The sequence below is a fragment of the Mus caroli genome, unplaced genomic scaffold (genome assembly GCF_978045245.1).
Source record: "Mus caroli unplaced genomic scaffold, Mus_caroli_1 scaffold_2, whole genome shotgun sequence".
Taxonomy (NCBI): Eukaryota; Metazoa; Chordata; class Mammalia; order Rodentia; family Muridae; genus Mus; species Mus caroli.
In genome coordinates, this window is record NW_028227257.1 from 167,594,490 (window position 1) to 167,611,755 (window position 17,266).

General features: G+C 38.1%; 1 protein-coding gene across 1 annotated transcript in view; it reads left to right on the forward strand.

Annotated features, from left to right (window-relative positions):
* Cubn (cubilin) overlaps positions 1 to 17,266 on the forward strand; it is a 222,434-nt gene that overhangs the window by 166,679 nt on the left and 38,489 nt on the right. The window contains exons 49-55 of the mRNA XM_021155681.3: positions 1,220 to 1,391; positions 2,657 to 2,863; positions 4,913 to 5,062; positions 6,701 to 6,822; positions 7,936 to 8,161; positions 9,613 to 9,800; positions 16,770 to 16,926. Of these exons, the coding sequence (XP_021011340.1) occupies positions 1,220 to 1,391; positions 2,657 to 2,863; positions 4,913 to 5,062; positions 6,701 to 6,822; positions 7,936 to 8,161; positions 9,613 to 9,800; positions 16,770 to 16,926 (1,222 nt within the window). The remainder of the gene's footprint in view (positions 1 to 1,219; positions 1,392 to 2,656; positions 2,864 to 4,912; positions 5,063 to 6,700; positions 6,823 to 7,935; positions 8,162 to 9,612; positions 9,801 to 16,769; positions 16,927 to 17,266) is intronic.

A 17,266-nucleotide genomic window follows, 5' to 3' on the forward strand; every position in this document is an offset into this window, starting at 1 on the left:
CCTTTTCAAAAATAGGAATATCAATCACCAAGTGAGTTGCTATTTATTTCTTAGAATTGTTTCTGCATTCTGAAAAATGTTCACAAGCCTTGTGCAGAAGCACTCACCCTTCACTAGTTATAACTCAAGCAATTAATTGCATTTTGATGCCAGTAATAACACAGTTTTTAAAAGCCAGATGAGTATGAGCACACAAATTGGTTGTCCAGCACCAAACAGAATGTCCTGAAAAACATATATACAAGGAACGTTATACAGACTCAACAAGTGATATTTAAGAATGTGTGTACACAATACATACATATATGCATGCAATAACAATTAGTAAAGAAAAAAGAGGCCATGAAAATGGAGAGTTGGGAGGGCTCTAAGAAAGGGTTCAGAGGGCCAAAGAGGAGGAAGAACTGTTATAATTCTATTATAATCTCAAATACAAAAATTTAAGTCAAATGATTAAGAATGTAGAAGCTTTAAATCCATAAATAATTAAGAAATAGCCATTATAGTTACACAAAGATAGATTTTTTTCCTTAAGTTACTTTTCAAGGAGCACTGGAGAACTGGTTAAGAATGTGTACCAATTTTGCAGAGGATGGAGCTAAGCTCCCAGTACACATATTGGACACAGCCACAACTGTTGCTCCAGCTCCAGGCAATCCCAATGTCTCTGGCCTCCTGGCTTCCGCAAGCACCTGTGTTGACATGCACATGGCCATACCGAGATACGCACAAGCACACCTAATTAAAAGCAACAAAGTAAGACCACTTAACAGTACTTTTCAAGGTATTTAGAATGACTACATACAGTTGGAATAGCCTAAGACTAACATTTAATTTCATATGTTAAATCTTCCAAGGCACAACTAAGAAAATCCACAGAGTCCGTGAACTTTGTGACGTATAAAGAAGGCACAGTGGCATGTTTATCTATCCCAGACATAGAGCAGGGTCTCCACTTGCAAACTGTGCAGCAGCCTCTCCCTGTCACACATAGGAGGAGGACATACTTCCAAATTTTTCATTTGCTCAACATTGATTCTAAGGCTGAAAATAACACTCAGTGTGGCTCTGTAGCTTGTGGTCCTGGGAGAGGTGTCTGTGTACCAAGTGACTATGGTCTCTTTAGAAGGACATGAGTCTGGGCTGAGAATGCTCATCCCCTGAGGGATGTTCAGTAAGGTGGGCAGCATAGCTACAAGTCAAACTATTTTTCTAACAGGTATTCAATGGCATTAGAAACAACTCGCCCCAACTACAGAAACTGTGCAGCCGTGTGAATGTGACTAATGAGTTCAAATCTTCAGGAAACACGATGAAAGTGGTATTTTTCACTGATGGCTCCCGGCCATATGGAGGCTTCACTGCTTCCTACACCTCCAGTGAAGATGCAGGTAATGTAGGATGCTGCAAACTCACCTCCTCTGGGTCAGACTCACTCAGTATCCCCATAAACACTACCCCAAGCAGCCAAGCCTTCTGTTTTCTCTGTAGTGATCAAAAGTACACCCACAATCTTCAACACAAGAGCAACATCTACAACAAATAGAACATCTGTTTGGGGGATACAGGATCAGGGAGGAGGAGCATTCATTGTAGTTTCAGGGGGGAAACCCTTGCATTTTGATTTTTTTAAAAAAGTATTGATTGATTGATTGATTGTATATGTGTATGCTGTTGTTCGCTTTAGACACACCAGAAGAGGGCATTGGATCCCATTACAGATGGTTGTGAACCACCATGTGGTTACTGGGGGTTGACCTCAGGACCTCTGGAAGTGCTCTTAACCACTGAGCCATTTCTCTAGCCATTGACTTTTATTTTTTTACAACAAAAGTTTATTAGATTATTTTCTAGCACTATTCCATGTAAAGACACTGCTAGGAGTGACTCTGAACCCACATTAGCTGAGTCATTATCTTGTGTTAAAGAAAACATTTATCTTCTAGTTAACTTATTACCAAAGATTAATTAATTTCAAATAAAACTGAATACATGTCATTATTTTTTGTTCATCTACTTATATGTATATTTTCAGTGAAAATAATAAAGGGGTTGCATTTAATACAGATTATCCCCAAATTAAGCAACATGTAGCCTGGATTTAAAGTATCCTCTTCCTTTTGGGGATGCTGTTATTTTCTAAGGGTTTTATATTTCAGGAAGAGTGAAAATAAACACATCTTTAAATTTTTTAAAATTTATTTTATTGGTATAAGAGACATTTGTTACCATATTAAAAATAGTGAGTTTGTCAATACTTTAGTGTTATAGTACCTATTTGATGCAATTAAATTGTTGAGCCAAATGGGAAATTGTTCATGAAAAGCCACTAGGACCTAGCAGCAGTTTGTGTATTTTTCTAAATTAAGTATTAAATGAATAATATGTCCAGTTTTGGAGAAACTGATGCATAGCCAAACCACAGCCATCTTCATCATTCCAGAAGGGAAATAAAGGAACTTTTGTCTTGTGTATTTTTCCTTCATAAACCCAAAGGCATTTCTCCTATAGTTTTCATGTTCTTGGTCTACTAGCCTGACTACACCTAGAAGAGCTAATCAACACGTTTATTCTGTCACTCGTTGTGCCTCGATTGTTGGAGTTGTCTGTTATAACATGGCTCTTATTGCTTTTTCTCTGCCTTTTGTTGCCTTAGTGTGTGGTGGAACTCTTCCAAGTGTCTCTGGTGGAAACTTTTCTTCTCCTGGCTATAATGGAATCCGTGATTACGCGAGAAATCTAGACTGTGAATGGACTCTCAGTAATCCAAATCGGGAAAATTCATCCATAAGTATCCATTTTCTAGGACTTTCCCTTGAAAGTCATCAAGACTGTACATTTGATGTCCTCGAGTTTCGAGTAGGTTAGTTCAATGCAATAACATGCTTTCTCATTTATCTGCCTAGTCTTCTTATTCTTGGACAACAGCAGGAGTCAAATGGCTACTATCTCAGTACAGAAGATACAAAGGAGCTTTGTCAGTGCAATGCTGAAATCCTGTGTTCCCATATAGGAAGCATGACCTATGAACTGTGAGGGAAGCAGGTCCTTAGCAAGGAAAGCCTCCTATCTCAGGTTTCCTGTATGGGAGGCTCACCCGAGTTTGGTTCTGGAGGGTCTCTGTCCTATCAGTGTGCTCCACTGGTCCTACGAGACTAAGCTCAGTGTGGTCAGACTACCAGTAGTTTCCAGAAGGTGGAAGGTGGTTCAATTCTTTTTAGGCCTTAGAAGTTTAAAAACCCTCCACAGCATACCAATGAAGAGAAGCACATGGGGCTATTTGGGAAATTATCCTCAAAGACATCTTTCATCTTTTTTCATGATACAAAAGGATCAAGGCATCTCTGATGAACCAAGCTTCTCCTAAGATTTAAAAACAAAAACACAAATCTGTGTTCATGAACAGTTGATTCTAGCTCTTTCTTACAGTTCAGGCATAGATGATCTGACTCTGCTGTCCCCATTGTCACCCTGTTGACATAAGTATGTTCCCAGAACATAAGTATATCGACAACAGATGAAGAAAGTATTATAGGTGACCTATACTGTCAAATGATGGTTGCAATCTCCTTAATCCCCAATTCTAAAGAAAAGAAGGATGAAAGCAAAATATAGTGGACAGCTATAATAATCAGTAGTGGCTGCCTGTTTTTATTATTGCCATTTGGTTATTGTTAACATCTTTTATTTCAGGGGAGTTATTTTTCAAAGATCTCCCATAAACTTTTGGATGGTAGAGACTAGGACAAAATACAGAGGAGAAAAACAGTCTTAATGTGACTATATAAATGCTATTAAATAGCAAGTTAGAATCATTTGTGTCTATGCAGAAAGTAATATTTTAATATATTTTAATATCATATGTAGTGGCTATAATATTGTAGTGTTGTCAGGCTATGTAGCAAGTTTAAGAAATCAAAAGGGTTAGAATGTATTTCACCTCTAAAAATTTAAAGATAATTTCCGTTCAGCCTTCATAGTAGCCCCATACCAAGGCCAGAATTGAAAAGACCTGTCCAGTTAGTTACCCATGGTCCCTTTTGAGAACATAGAAGACAGAGTTTTTATTAAGGGCTTTGATATGATATGATGTGGTAACAGATCAGGGATTTTTGCAAGAGAATTCTCCCAGCTCTCTGAAGCAAATGAGTCTGAAAGTGGCCATGGCCATTAGAGAATGGTCTCCATGAAATGCCATACCATTTATGGAAATAAGGAGAATGGCTGTATATTCAATTTTAGTCGGTTAAATTCAATTTCCTCTTTATTCCTCCTGATTTACAGACAGATAGCAGAAATACTGTTCCATTGATTTATAAGGTCAGGGGTGTTCTTCTGACAGGATAAATTGGGAGCAGATAAATATTCACTCTCTAGGAACTCTGCAAATATTAATCATATTTCCGTGAGAAGCAATTGTCATGAAACCTCTTCAACTCAGCACTGGCAGGTCTTGGCCTATGTGCCAAATGTTCTGTTCATTTTAGATGATCAAATGCAAAGACGACTCTTCAGAAGCCTAGGCAATTATCACCTCTATCTTAAGAGCATACTGATTGATTATCACTGTCAGCATTACATCTCTCCCTCCTCTACAAAGCACACAGCTGAAGGGAGTATTAAGTTGGTTTCAACTCTGTTTAGATATGTGAAAGTATGTATGAAGACACAAGCTGGAACAAACTGGCACTGATAATAAAGGTGTTCCTACATCCAAACAACATGTCTGAGAACTCTTTCCAGTGCAATTGGCAATGATTATATAGGATTTTTTTTTTTTAATGTCTGCTACTGTACCAGGATTGAAATACATCAAGAAGTGCTTTTTCTTATTTTTATTATTTGGTCCTGTTAATTTGAGATATTTGTCCAAACCCTGTAACCATGTCACTTGCTATACTGTTTTGTTCAGGTAATGCTGATGGACCCCTAATAGAGAAGTTTTGCAGCCTGTCAGCACCAAGAGTGCCCTTGGTCATCCCCTACCCTCAGGTGTGGATACATTTTGTCAGCAATGAACGTATAGAATATACTGGATTCTACGTAGAGTACTCCTTTACAAGTAAGCCCTGAAACATACCACATATAGATGTATAGATTTACATCTAGGTATATAATGTTTTCATTGTTAATTTCAATGAAATTTTCCAGGTTAAAATTTTAACGAGTTGTTACTGATATCAAGAAAAGAATTTTATGGTTTTTTATATATTTTCCTTTATTCTGGAGACCCCACTATATTCTTATGGTTTTAATACTTTGATTTTAATTCATTTCTTTGTGTAGACAATTGTGTCTTCTTCAAACTGCATTCTTTTCATTTTGTTTTATATGGTTTGGTTTAGTTTCCAAGTTTGATCAACTTGCATTGACATATTTTCTCTTGTAAACCAATCTTGAATTTTAGGATAAATTCTACATGGTTCCAGTTTAGGTTTTATTCAGATTACTGAATATTACTTATAATTTGTGTTGGATATACATGTATGATATTCAGAGTTTATATGTAGAAATTCAATCCCAGGTAGGTAACACAACGTCTTGTCTTGGTTCACAGATGATTTTTTTTTCTGGCCCCTTTCACTAACATGGTAATTCTTTCAGATTTGTGAAAATGTTCCCTTGTGTGAAAGTCTAAAGTTATACCTCCTGTACCTGCCTTGTCTCCAGAACATTAGTTCCCACCCTGAGCCCATGTGTTGGGTTTGTTTTTTCTATGTATGTATGTATGTATGTATGTATGTATGTATGTATTTAATGTATATGAGTATGCTGTAGCTGTCTTCGACACACCAGAACAGGGCATTGGATCCCATTACAGATGGTTGTCAGCCACCATGTGGTTGCTGGGAATTGAACTCAGGGCCTCTGGAAGAGTAGTCAGTGCTCTTAATAGCTGAACCATCTCTGCAGCCCCCCATGTCTTGGTCTTAACTCTCTTAGTCAGCCACACTTTCTGTTTGACACTGCTCCTCTGTGTTTGAGTGCACTTCTTGTTTACAGATTTTTTGAAACCCACTCTTCTCTCTGTTGAGTTTGACTGTGATCAACATGTTTTGCTATAGTTTTGTATATTGTTCTCTGTGTTATAACACAATTCATGGCTGAAGAAGGGAATAAGCTCAAACATGATATTCATGTGCAAACCTTTCATCCATCTGCTGCTTCTCATCCTATTGAAAGAAGAAATGGGCAAAGAAATGATGTTGTTTATATTAAACAGCAGATCATATGATGATACAGACCTGTACCATCTTTTCAACCTGCTATAATTATCTACCCTTTGAAACCCAAGCACTTGTTATGAAATGATCATTGTGGGGCAGATCATTTCTTCAGGGTACCTATAGTCTCACAGTATGGTGTTCCCAAGAAAAGTAATGTTATTTATACTTTCTATAGCACATTCTTAGCTACATAATATGGATAATTAGTCTCCATTTACAGTAAAGGCAATCTCTTTTATCCTGTTAAGTTGAGGCTGTCTTTACTGTGGAAATCTGTTTGATGTCCACCATTTGGGAGTCAGTTCATTTGCTCCTGTTCTAGCCAACTTTGATCTTGTTCAGGTTTGGTTTCATGATTGATTGCTTGACTGATCATATTTTTACCAGAAAGTTTGATAATAATAATTAAGAATTGTGTCAGCTCTGTGAGTTTTTTCTTCTCTCTTATTAGAGGTTTATAAATCTAATTTCAGACTGTGGTGGAATACAGACAGGTGAGAATGGAGTGATCTCAAGTCCTAACTATCCAAACTTGTACAGCAGATGGACCCAGTGTTCATGGCTGCTAGAAGCCCCAGAAGGGCACACCATCACTGTGAGTTCTTACAACTGGGTTAAATGTTGACAGGACTGAATCAGGGAAATGGTGTGTGTGTGTGTGTGTGTGTGTGTGTGTGTGTGTGTGTATGTGTGTGTGTGTGCATGAGTGTGTTGTGAGAGTACATGTATATGTAAGTGTGTAAGAGTGTATAAAAGTGTGAGTGTGTGAGTGTATGTGTGAGTGAGTGGGTGTGTGTATGCATGTGCATGTGTGTATGAGTGTATGTGTATGTGAGTGTGTATGAATGGGTAAGAGTGTAAGTGTATATGTATTTATGAGTGTGTGAGAGTATATATATTTATGAGTGTGTGAGAGTAGAAGAGTGTTAAAGAATGTGAGTGTATGAGTGTATGTGTGTGTGATATGCATGTGTGTATGAGTGTATGTTTATGTGAGTGTGGTGGGAATGCATAGATTGTGAGTGTATGCGTGGTTATGAGTGTGTGTCAGTGTAAGAATATGTAAGAGTGTGAGTGTTTTTGTATGTGAGTGGGTGTGTGCATGCATGTGTGTGTGTGTGTGTGTGTGTGTGTGTATGTGAGTGTGTGTGAATGGGTAAAAGTGTGAGGGTATGTGTCTTTAAGAGTGTTTGCAAAAGTGTGTAAGAGTGTGAGTGTGTGAGCATATGTGTGTGTGAGAGTGACTGTGTGCATGCGTGCCATGAGTGTGTGTATGTATGTTTGTACCTGTACATGTAAGCAACCAGACTTTGCATTTATAATCAAATATATTTTTCTATAAAATTCTTTGTTTAAAGTACATATTTTTGTCTACAATTAATGTGAAGAATGTTATCTTTTCTCATTAGTAAAAATTAGTAGAAGGTAATTTAGCCTCCAGGAAAGAGGTGGATTCAGTAATGACAGGAGCTGTCATTTTAGCCTAAATGACTGCACTTCCTGGACAAAATTAAACTATTTTTAAATTTACAAGAGAACTTTTAGTAAGGAAAACAGTGTGGACATGAGAGAATGAAAGAAGAACCAGAAATAGAAAACCATGTGATTTACAAGGAAATCAAATCATCTGTAGAAAACTTGTCTGCCTGGAGGCAGGGTGACTCCTTTTCAGCTCATGGGGACTCATCATGCCTTTTCTCTTCTGCAGCTCACATTTAGTGACTTTAGTGTGGAGGACCATCCAACTTGCACGTCAGACTCGGTCACTGTCAGGAATGGTGACTCCCCTGGATCACCCATCATAGGACGATACTGTGGACAGTCAGTCCCTGGGCCAGTACAGTCTGGTTCCAACCAGCTTGTAGTAACCTTTAACACAAACAATCAAGGGCAACGTCGTGGATTTTATGCAACATGGAACACAAACACTTTAGGTAAAAAGAAAAAAATATATCTTCTCTATACTTAACCTTCTTTTTTTTCAGTGAGACTTTTTTTTTCCTTAACTAGTTTAAAGTATAGTCATTCCTGAAGAGGAGTGGGTTCCAGGACTCCACTCAGTACCCAAATCTACGAGTGCTAAAGTTTCTTGTACAAAATGATGTAGTACTTGTGTGTGATGTATGAATGTCCTCCAGAAAACATTCTCTCTCTAGATTATTTGTAATCATATATATATATATATATATATATATATATATATATATATATATATATATGATGTATATAGTCGCAACATATCATATTGTCCAGGAAACAATGATAGGAGACAAACAGTCTTACTCTCAGAAAACAGGAAGGATGTTCAAAGAGTTAAGACAGGGTCTATATTATGAAGAGTCTTGATTGATGTATTGTCCCTGGAGATATGGCATGTTAATGAGTAGTTTGAGGAGATATGACATATTAATGAGAAGTTTGAGGATAAAAAGAGATATACTTTGTGTTTTAGAATAAAAATAAAATCTGCTATGGATTCTGAATCAAAAGAAGACAAGGGATGTGATTTTTAAAAGTAGCATCATACCTATGAAATATGAATATTATGAAAGGTCTCAGAAACTATAGGTGCTTGTATTGGATAGTTATTCAGGATGTTAGTAAATCCTAACCACCCCAGGACAATTCTTCATCCCAGAGTTGGTTAAGATGAAGATCTCTATAGAATGAGTCCAACTCCTCATTAAACCATTAGCTTTCCCTGAGTTTACCATAGAGAAGAACCGTTGGCTCCAGAGCAAAAGATCATGCAATGCCCCTTAATTTAATTTCACTCTGTATTAAATTCGTGTTTTTCTTTGTTATCTCTTAGGTATGTGTTTTAAGCTTATGAAAATAATCCTAGACTTTTCTTTCTTTATATCCCTACGAGTTATTCCGAACCACAAATGAGTTTCAATATCAATGAGCGAGACTACTAAGTAGGAGGACCTTCTCAAGTTTTTTTTTTTTTTTAAACATTTTCTTTGGTTAACTGTGGTAAACTGAAATATCAAAGGCTCATAGAAGTGAACTCTCATGTGTTAGTGTTAAGAAAATGCGGAGTGAGTGTGGTCTGGCTATCTACCTACTACACAGTCTTAAGAAAGTAGAACGGGTTGATTGTTGGGAGCAGAACGGGAGCAGACTATCTACTATGATTTGAAGGCTCAGATCAAATGACTTCAGATGGGTTAAGTGTGGGCATACCAAAATGGTGATAGTCATCCACTTAAAGCCCTTCACATAATGGGCTCCTGCTTATTCCATGCCCCCCAAATGAGTCAGATATAAGAAAAGAAGAGTTACGATCTCACATGTAGAAATGTTCTCTAGCCATCTTTGGTTTCCAAAGTTGATATTTTACCTTGAAGACTGATTTTTTTCCCTTATGGAAAATTTCCAGGTTGTGGTGGAACACTCCACTCAGATAATGGTACAATCAAATCTCCTCATTGGCCTCAGACATTCCCAGAAAACAGCAGATGTTCCTGGACAGCTGTCACTCATGAAAGTAAACACTGGGAGATTAGCTTTGACAGCAATTTCCGAATCCCCAGCAGTGACAGCCAGTGTCGGAACAGCTTTGTGAAGGTTGGTGCACACCTTTCTTTAACTCGTTTTGTGAATGGAAGCGTTTTGGCTACAGAGAACTGGAAGACATTTCTCAAAGAGAAGAGGGTACAGTTTTGTTGCTTGAATTGTTTAGATGTAAAATGAAGAAACCTCAGCTTTAGAAAGTAAGGTTTGAACCCCGGAGTACACACTGTCCTATAGCCTTCCATCTGATGATTAGGGCAGAGTGACTAAATTAAGGACATTTTTCTCTGACCTTCTTAAATTGTCATGAGCATTGGTGGATGGTTTTTCCTTCCCTCTTTCAATTCTTCCTTCTCTCCTTCCCCTCCATTCTTGCTCTTTCTCTTTCTGTTCCTATTTTTGTCTTCCTATCCAAAAAGAAAGTAGAGTACAAATAGTATATGGTCTCATCACAAGGCAAATTTAATATATGCTATGAAAATTACAGGAGGTTGGAGTAGCTAATTCTGGACATTAAGAGTTTCAATGGTGAAACAACCATGAAAGACCCTCTTAAAAATGATGGCAAACAAGAAGGTAGACAGGCAGCTCTCCTCTAAAGCAGCTTCTCTGATCACTCAACATTGATTGGCACTTTCCACTTACATGACCATAACTGTATTGTAAGTTCACTTTAGCTGTGCTATCTTGCATATAGTCTCATGGGGAGACTATGCCTTTTAGTGGAGAGACCAATAGGCTCAAGTCCCATTTGCAGGGAATATATTCATCTCTTTCATACTTAACACCCACATGTATTTTTATGATTCAATTTAATATTTTGGCTTCAACTATAAAATGAAGAGACTGATCCCTACTTCAGTAGAGTTGTTTTAAGCATTAGCCATAATCACATAAATACTACCTAGTACTTTGGAATATAAAATTTGCCTAATGAATGTAAATGTCCTTTTAAAAATCAATGTTATGACTTCATATTATCTCCCAAATTGTTTTATATTACATTGAATACAACCTATTCTTCCTATTTAAATTAAACTCTAATACTTACAAAATATGCACATAATAAAATAGGTTTAATATACACCCCTCATTTGCATTTTCCCATGAAGTAAGAGAGCTCTCTTTTCACAAGACAGTCAACACAGTGCAGAAGCTTCAGCGAAGTCTTCTTAGTTTCTGAATGGGAAAAAGTTCATCTAAGAAACCAACTTGGGATCACAGAAGTTCCTCTGACAGTGTCATATAAGCCCAGGGCCAGCCCAAATTGAGATCAATTAGTAATATTGCCAAAATAAGTAACAGAAGAAACACTCTCACTGAGTGTGAGACTTCTCATTGGCAAGATTATAACTGTGTTATGAAGCTCTTTTTTATTACAAAGGATGCTTCTGTATAGATGGAAGTCATGAGTAAAGGACCCAGGGATAACAAACTCTGTGGAGTGAGCAGGTCCTTGGTGACTTTCAGTCAGAGTCTATTTTCTTTGTAGAGACAATAGGAAAGATAGAGATAATGGTCAAAGTCAAAAACCCTTCTTTGTTCTAAAAATCAGAGATTCTGATTTCCTTTTAGGGTACTAGTAGGGAAATCCTACTCAATACTTTCTCTTTGATGGAGAAAAACACAGAGGTGAAAACACATGACTGGAACTATATAGACCTAGGAAGTATTAACTAGTTTAGGTAGGACTGACTTTACATACATATAACCCTAGCATTCAAGAGGTAGAGGTATCCTTTCATCTTCGCTCCAAACTTTGTCTCTGTAACTCCTTCCATGGGTATTTTGTTCCCTATTCTAAGGAAGAAGGAAGTATCCACACGTTCGTCTTCCTTCTTCTTGATTTTCTTGTGTTTTGCACATTGTATTTTGGATATTCTAAGTTTCTGGGCAAATATCTACTTATCAGTGAGTGCATATCATGTGTGTTCTTTTGTGATTGGGTTACCTCACTAAGGATGATATCCTCCAGATCCATCCATTTACCCAAGAATTTCATGAATTCATTGTTTTTAATAGCTGAGCAGTACTCCATTGTGTAAATGTACCATATTTTCTGTATCCATTCCTCTGTTGAGGGGCATCTGGGTTCTTTCCAGCTTCTGGCTATTATAAATAAGGGTGCTATGAACATAGTAGAGCATGTGTCCGTTATTACCAGTTGGAACATCTTCTGGGTATATGCCCAGGAGAGGTATTGCTGGATCTTCCGGTAGTACTATGTCCAATTTTCTGAGGAACCTCCAGACTGACTTCCAGAGTGGTTGTACAAGCTTGCAATCCCACCAGCAATGGAGGAGTGTCCCTCTTTCTCCACATCCTCACCAGCATCTGCTGTCACCTGAATTTTTGATCTTAGCCATTCTGACTGGTGTGAGGTGGAATCTCAGGGTTGTTTTGATTTGCATTTCCCTGATGACTAAGGATGTTGAACATTTTTTCAGGTGCTTCTCAGCCATCCCATAATCAGCCACCAAACCCAGACACTATTGCATATGCCAGCAAGATTTTGCTGAAAGGACCTTAATATAGCTGTCTCATGTGAGGCTATGCCAGTGCCTGGCAAATACAGAAGTAGATGTTCACAATCATCTATAGGATGGAACATAGGGCCTCCAATGGAGGAGCTAGAGAAAGTACCCAAGGAGCTGAAGGGGTCTGCAACCCTATAGGTGGAACAACAATATGAACTAACCAGTACCCCCAGAGCTCATGTCTCTAGCTGCATATATAGCAGAAGATGGCCTAGTCAGCCATCATTGGGAAGAGAGGCCCCTAGGTCTTGCAAACTTTATATGTCCCAGTACAGGGGAATGCTAGGGCCAAGAAGTGGGAGTGGGTGGGTAGGGGAGCAGGGTGGGGGGAGGGTATAGGGAACTTTTGGGATAGCATTTGAAATGTAAATAAAGAAAATATCTCATTAAAAATAGTTCAATCCCTTTAAAAAATAAAGAGGTAGAGGCAGGAGGACGAGGGTGCCCAACTCACTCTTGGTGACGTAAGAAGTTTGAGGACAGCCTGATCTATATGAGACACTGTCTCAAAAAATAAAAGGAAGGAAATGCAAGTAACATCCCAGAAGTTCCATAAAAACTAAGGTGAAAAAAAGTATACCACAGATCTTCAGAAAATCCAATTCTCATTAGAAACAGAGCCCAGGAATATGTGCAAGACTTTGCACTGAACATAAACCATGACATTGTTCTGGAATAAAATAAGGAAATAGGACTCATAGCCAACTAACTTAAAAAATAATATGCTTAGATCACATAAAGAGGAACCCATCATAAACAAAGACTATTACACTTTGAGAGAGGAAAACTAATCAAGTTATGTCAACCCTGGAATGTTACACAAGCTTGGCAAAGATGTTAATACTGCTGTCATCAGACCTTCTCAGGAGTCACCGAAGAATATGCTTTAAAGCCTTGTCATGACAAATAAGTCATAAAAATTTCTTGACCAAGAAAGGGTGTTACAATGAGGAACTAAAGGCAAATTATAGAACTAAAAAATACAATAGAAATAACTATTTAATCTCAGGAGTTAAGTAGAAATGACAGATGGCAGGATCACTAAGTTTGAGGAAAGAACAGACGTCACTGCTTGGAACAATAAAGAGAAAATCAACTTCAAAACAGCAATCAAACATGAACGGAGCCTTAGGGGCCCATGAACAATAACAAAATACACAACAGTCCTATCACTGTAGTTTTAGAAGGAAAAGAAAGCTATTCAACAGACAGATAGTCAAAGAAATAATGCAGTTCTGAAATAAAAGAATTATCAGCAACAAATTTAACATCTTGAAAATGACTCTTAATGTACAAGGGAGAATTTAAAAATTCCCATGCAAAAAGAAGCTAATAGAAAATATCTGTAAGGTACTTACCATTAAAGATTGTTTAAGGGAGCGTATTCAAACTAGATAGAATGGTGTGGGGAGGAATCATGGAGTACAAGGAAGAAGGAGAGAACCAAGGACTGAGCAGAAATGTGTATGTCAGTTAGAAAATACCTTCCCATAGAAGCTTATGGTTTATATTTAGTAATTTAAACAAAAGACTATAATGATGCCTGACAATGAAAACTGGGGAAGGCAACCAAGTGCAGGCTGCATTTCTACACTCCCCTCAAAACAGCCTCATGTGAATGTTGGTGAAAACTTCAGAGTTCGTACATGTTCATTTTAACACCCAGAACAGTAACAACTAACGCAAAGTCTAGGAAACAGTGCATTTCAACATATACCTAGGAAATCAAGAAAAAGACACAGTGGGTCGAGGAGTAGAGGAAGAAAACAGAACACAAGCAGAACAGTGTGTGTGTGTGTGTGTGTGTGTGTGTGTGTGTGTGTGTGTGCGTGTGTGCGCGCGCGCATGTGCACATGTGTTTTAAATAACTGGGTTACACCAAGTAAAATAGTCAGGTTATTGGAGCCCATACAAGTAGGTTGAAAGAAAAAGATATAAAATGACAATACATGGAAACATTAATTTAAAAAAATCAATACTGGTCATATTAATACCTACTAAAGTGGAGTTCAAAGCTAAAAATAAACTGCTGTAGAATGAAACAATCAGTCTACCAGGAAGATGAAATGAATCTAAATGTTTATTCATGAAGAAATAGAACCAGGAAAGATGAGAAAGAAAACTAGACAGAACTTTTAGCTGAAGATAACTTTTCAGTCGGGTTACAATTTCCACACTTGCTCTCCTCAGTATCACACAGGGCATCCAGCTAGACAAATCACCAGGATGCAAGTGAGCTTTGAACTCATGGAGCATTAGGACACAATGGACGGATGTGAAAGAAACCATATATCAGCAGTAGCATATATATTTTAGATGTTTTTGTCATATACCAGGACAGACCACATGCTAAGATTTAATAAAAATAAAAAACAAAAGACCTCAACAAATCAAAGAACTAAACTGCAGAGAGCATTTTCTCTGATGGGTTAAGAGATAAAGGCGAACTACAAAGCAATAGTAGAGAAAGATCTGGCCTTCCACACATCAGAGCAAGCAGTCAGCTAAAACAACCAGCCAGAGTGGATGTAGAAATCAAGTCCTTAATTGCCTTCTGAAATTGCACAATCAAAAGGTGAAAGGGGCAAAAACCATGGGTTCTTCCCATCTCACTTTTTGATAAGTGCCTGGTGAGGGTCAAGTGGTCAGCATAGAGGGAGGGCTGATGTATGACTATCTGAGACCCAATGAAGGCAGAAAATACTCAGTACTGAGTTAAGAGTGGAGGAAAACCTTTCTTTCTTTCTTTCTTTCTTTCTTTCTTTTCTTTTCTTTTCTTTTCTTTTCTTTTCTTTTCTTTTCTTTTCTTTTCTTTTCTTTCTTTTCTTTTCTTTTCTTTTCTTTTCTTTTCTTTTCTTTTCTTTTCTTTTCTTTCTTTCTTTCTTTCTTTCTTTCTTTCTTTCTTTCCTTCTCTCTCTCTTTCTCTCTCTCTCTCTCTCTCTTTGTTTCTTTCTCTTTTTTTTTTTACTTTATTGGATATTTTCTTTATTTACATTTCAAATGTTATCCCCTCTCCTAGTTTCCCCTCCAAACATTACCCACCCCAATCTAGCCCTCCCCCCCCCCACTGCTTACCAGCCCATCCACTCCCACTTCCTAGCCCTGGCATTCCCCTACACTGGGGCATAGAGCCTTCACAGAGCCAAGGGTCTGTCCTCCCATTGATAACTGACTAGGCCATCCTCTGCTACATATGCAGCTGGAGCCATGAGTCCTTCCATGTGTACTCTTTGGTTGGTGGTTTAGTCCCTGGGAGCTCTGGGGGTACTGATCAATTCATATTGTTGTTCCTTCTATGGGGCTTCAAACCCCCTCAACTCCTTGGGTCTTTTCTCTAGCTCCTTCATTGGGTACCCTGTGGTCAGTCCCATAGATGGCTGTGAGCATCTACTTTCAACTTCCTCCCTTCTCCTCACAGAGAGATATTTGTAAAGGTGCCTGAGAATGCCTCCGGCTGGGGGCTGCTGAAAAAGAGACCTCGCAGAGAAGGTGCCTACCCTAGGAATGCACCTATGTGGTAGAGTGTACTTGGCCACCAGGGCCTGAGCCCACTATAGCAACTCACTTCAGAGACTGGAACACGTTGGCTGTGCAAAAGTTGTAGGAAGAAGTTGCACACAGGGCTTGGTAGGGAAATCTTTCGTTACTGCCATTGATCAGGCGTGAAAATTCAGAGAGGATTTTGGCAAAGAAGACCTCCTCAAATCTCTAAATACATTAAGCCCTTAAAATAACCCATGGGTCAAAGATGAAGTCTCAGAGGATGTTCAAAAGCACACAGAAGGGAATCAATGAAAATAAGACTAATCAAGTATATAGATTATGGCAAAAACTCTGTTGAAACGTGAATTGATAACATTAAAGACTTTGTGTGCATTTTAAAATAAAGTCAAAGCCAACAGTCAAGAAAATAGTGATTACAATAAAAATCCACGAATTTAACAATAGGAATATGATGTAAAAAAACCAATAAAATTGATTAAACTTATTGCAAGGCTGACAAAAATCAAAAGTTTAAACACAAATCACCAGTATCACATAGGGTTGAGTTAAGAGACATCGGGATATTCCTGCAGCCCCTGAGATCTTTAGAAGGTACTATGTATAGCATCCTTGTATGTAGAGCATCCTTGGCTCATTTTCTTCAGTCACTTCCTACCAAACCAAATAAGATGGCTTTCATGGCCAAATGCCTTTAGAAGGCCAGTTCACCTAAAATAGAACAATCAGAAGTAACTGGATCAGTCCTTAAAACCTCTCTGCCCAGCTCTACAGAATTAGACACAATCTTCTTACGGCAACCAAAATGAGAGAAGCCACTCAAAAGCCAGGTTTAAAAATTATTCTAAAAAAAAAATTCCAGATTGTATGTGACTTATTTAATCTTATGGGTTTTTTATTGAATATAGTTATTTTCAAGCCTAAACATGGTAAAATATTGACAGGTGAAAACTGTTAGTACCAAGTCATGTTTTGACCCCAACAGGTCTGGGAAGGAACGTTGGAGACCAACGATACCCTGTTAGCCACAAGCTGTGGGAATGTGGCTCCAAGTCCCATTGTCACATTAGGAAACATTTTCACTGCTGTCTTCCAATCTGAGGAGATGCCAGCCCAGGGCTTCTCTGCATCCTTCATTAGCCGTAAGTAACTTACACTGTTGAGGAAGGATGGGGAATAGCAGAAGAGCCACATCAAGATTGGCTTGATAGAGAAGAAACATTGGAAAGCCAACTCATTCTGAAGGAATAGCCTTCCTTATAGTTAGTCAGATACAGGCATGGCTGTCCATGCCTGCATCTTCATAAGGCAAAGGCAGGGAAAATTGGAATGTGAAATTAGTTCAGAGGTTGTCATCTGTGTTCTTTCTTTACGTGAACTATATTTAATCTTTGATAATTCATCTTCTTAAAACATTATGAGATTTGAAGTGTATTGTGTGGCAAAATATCTACTTAGCATCCTCATGATATTCTAAAATGT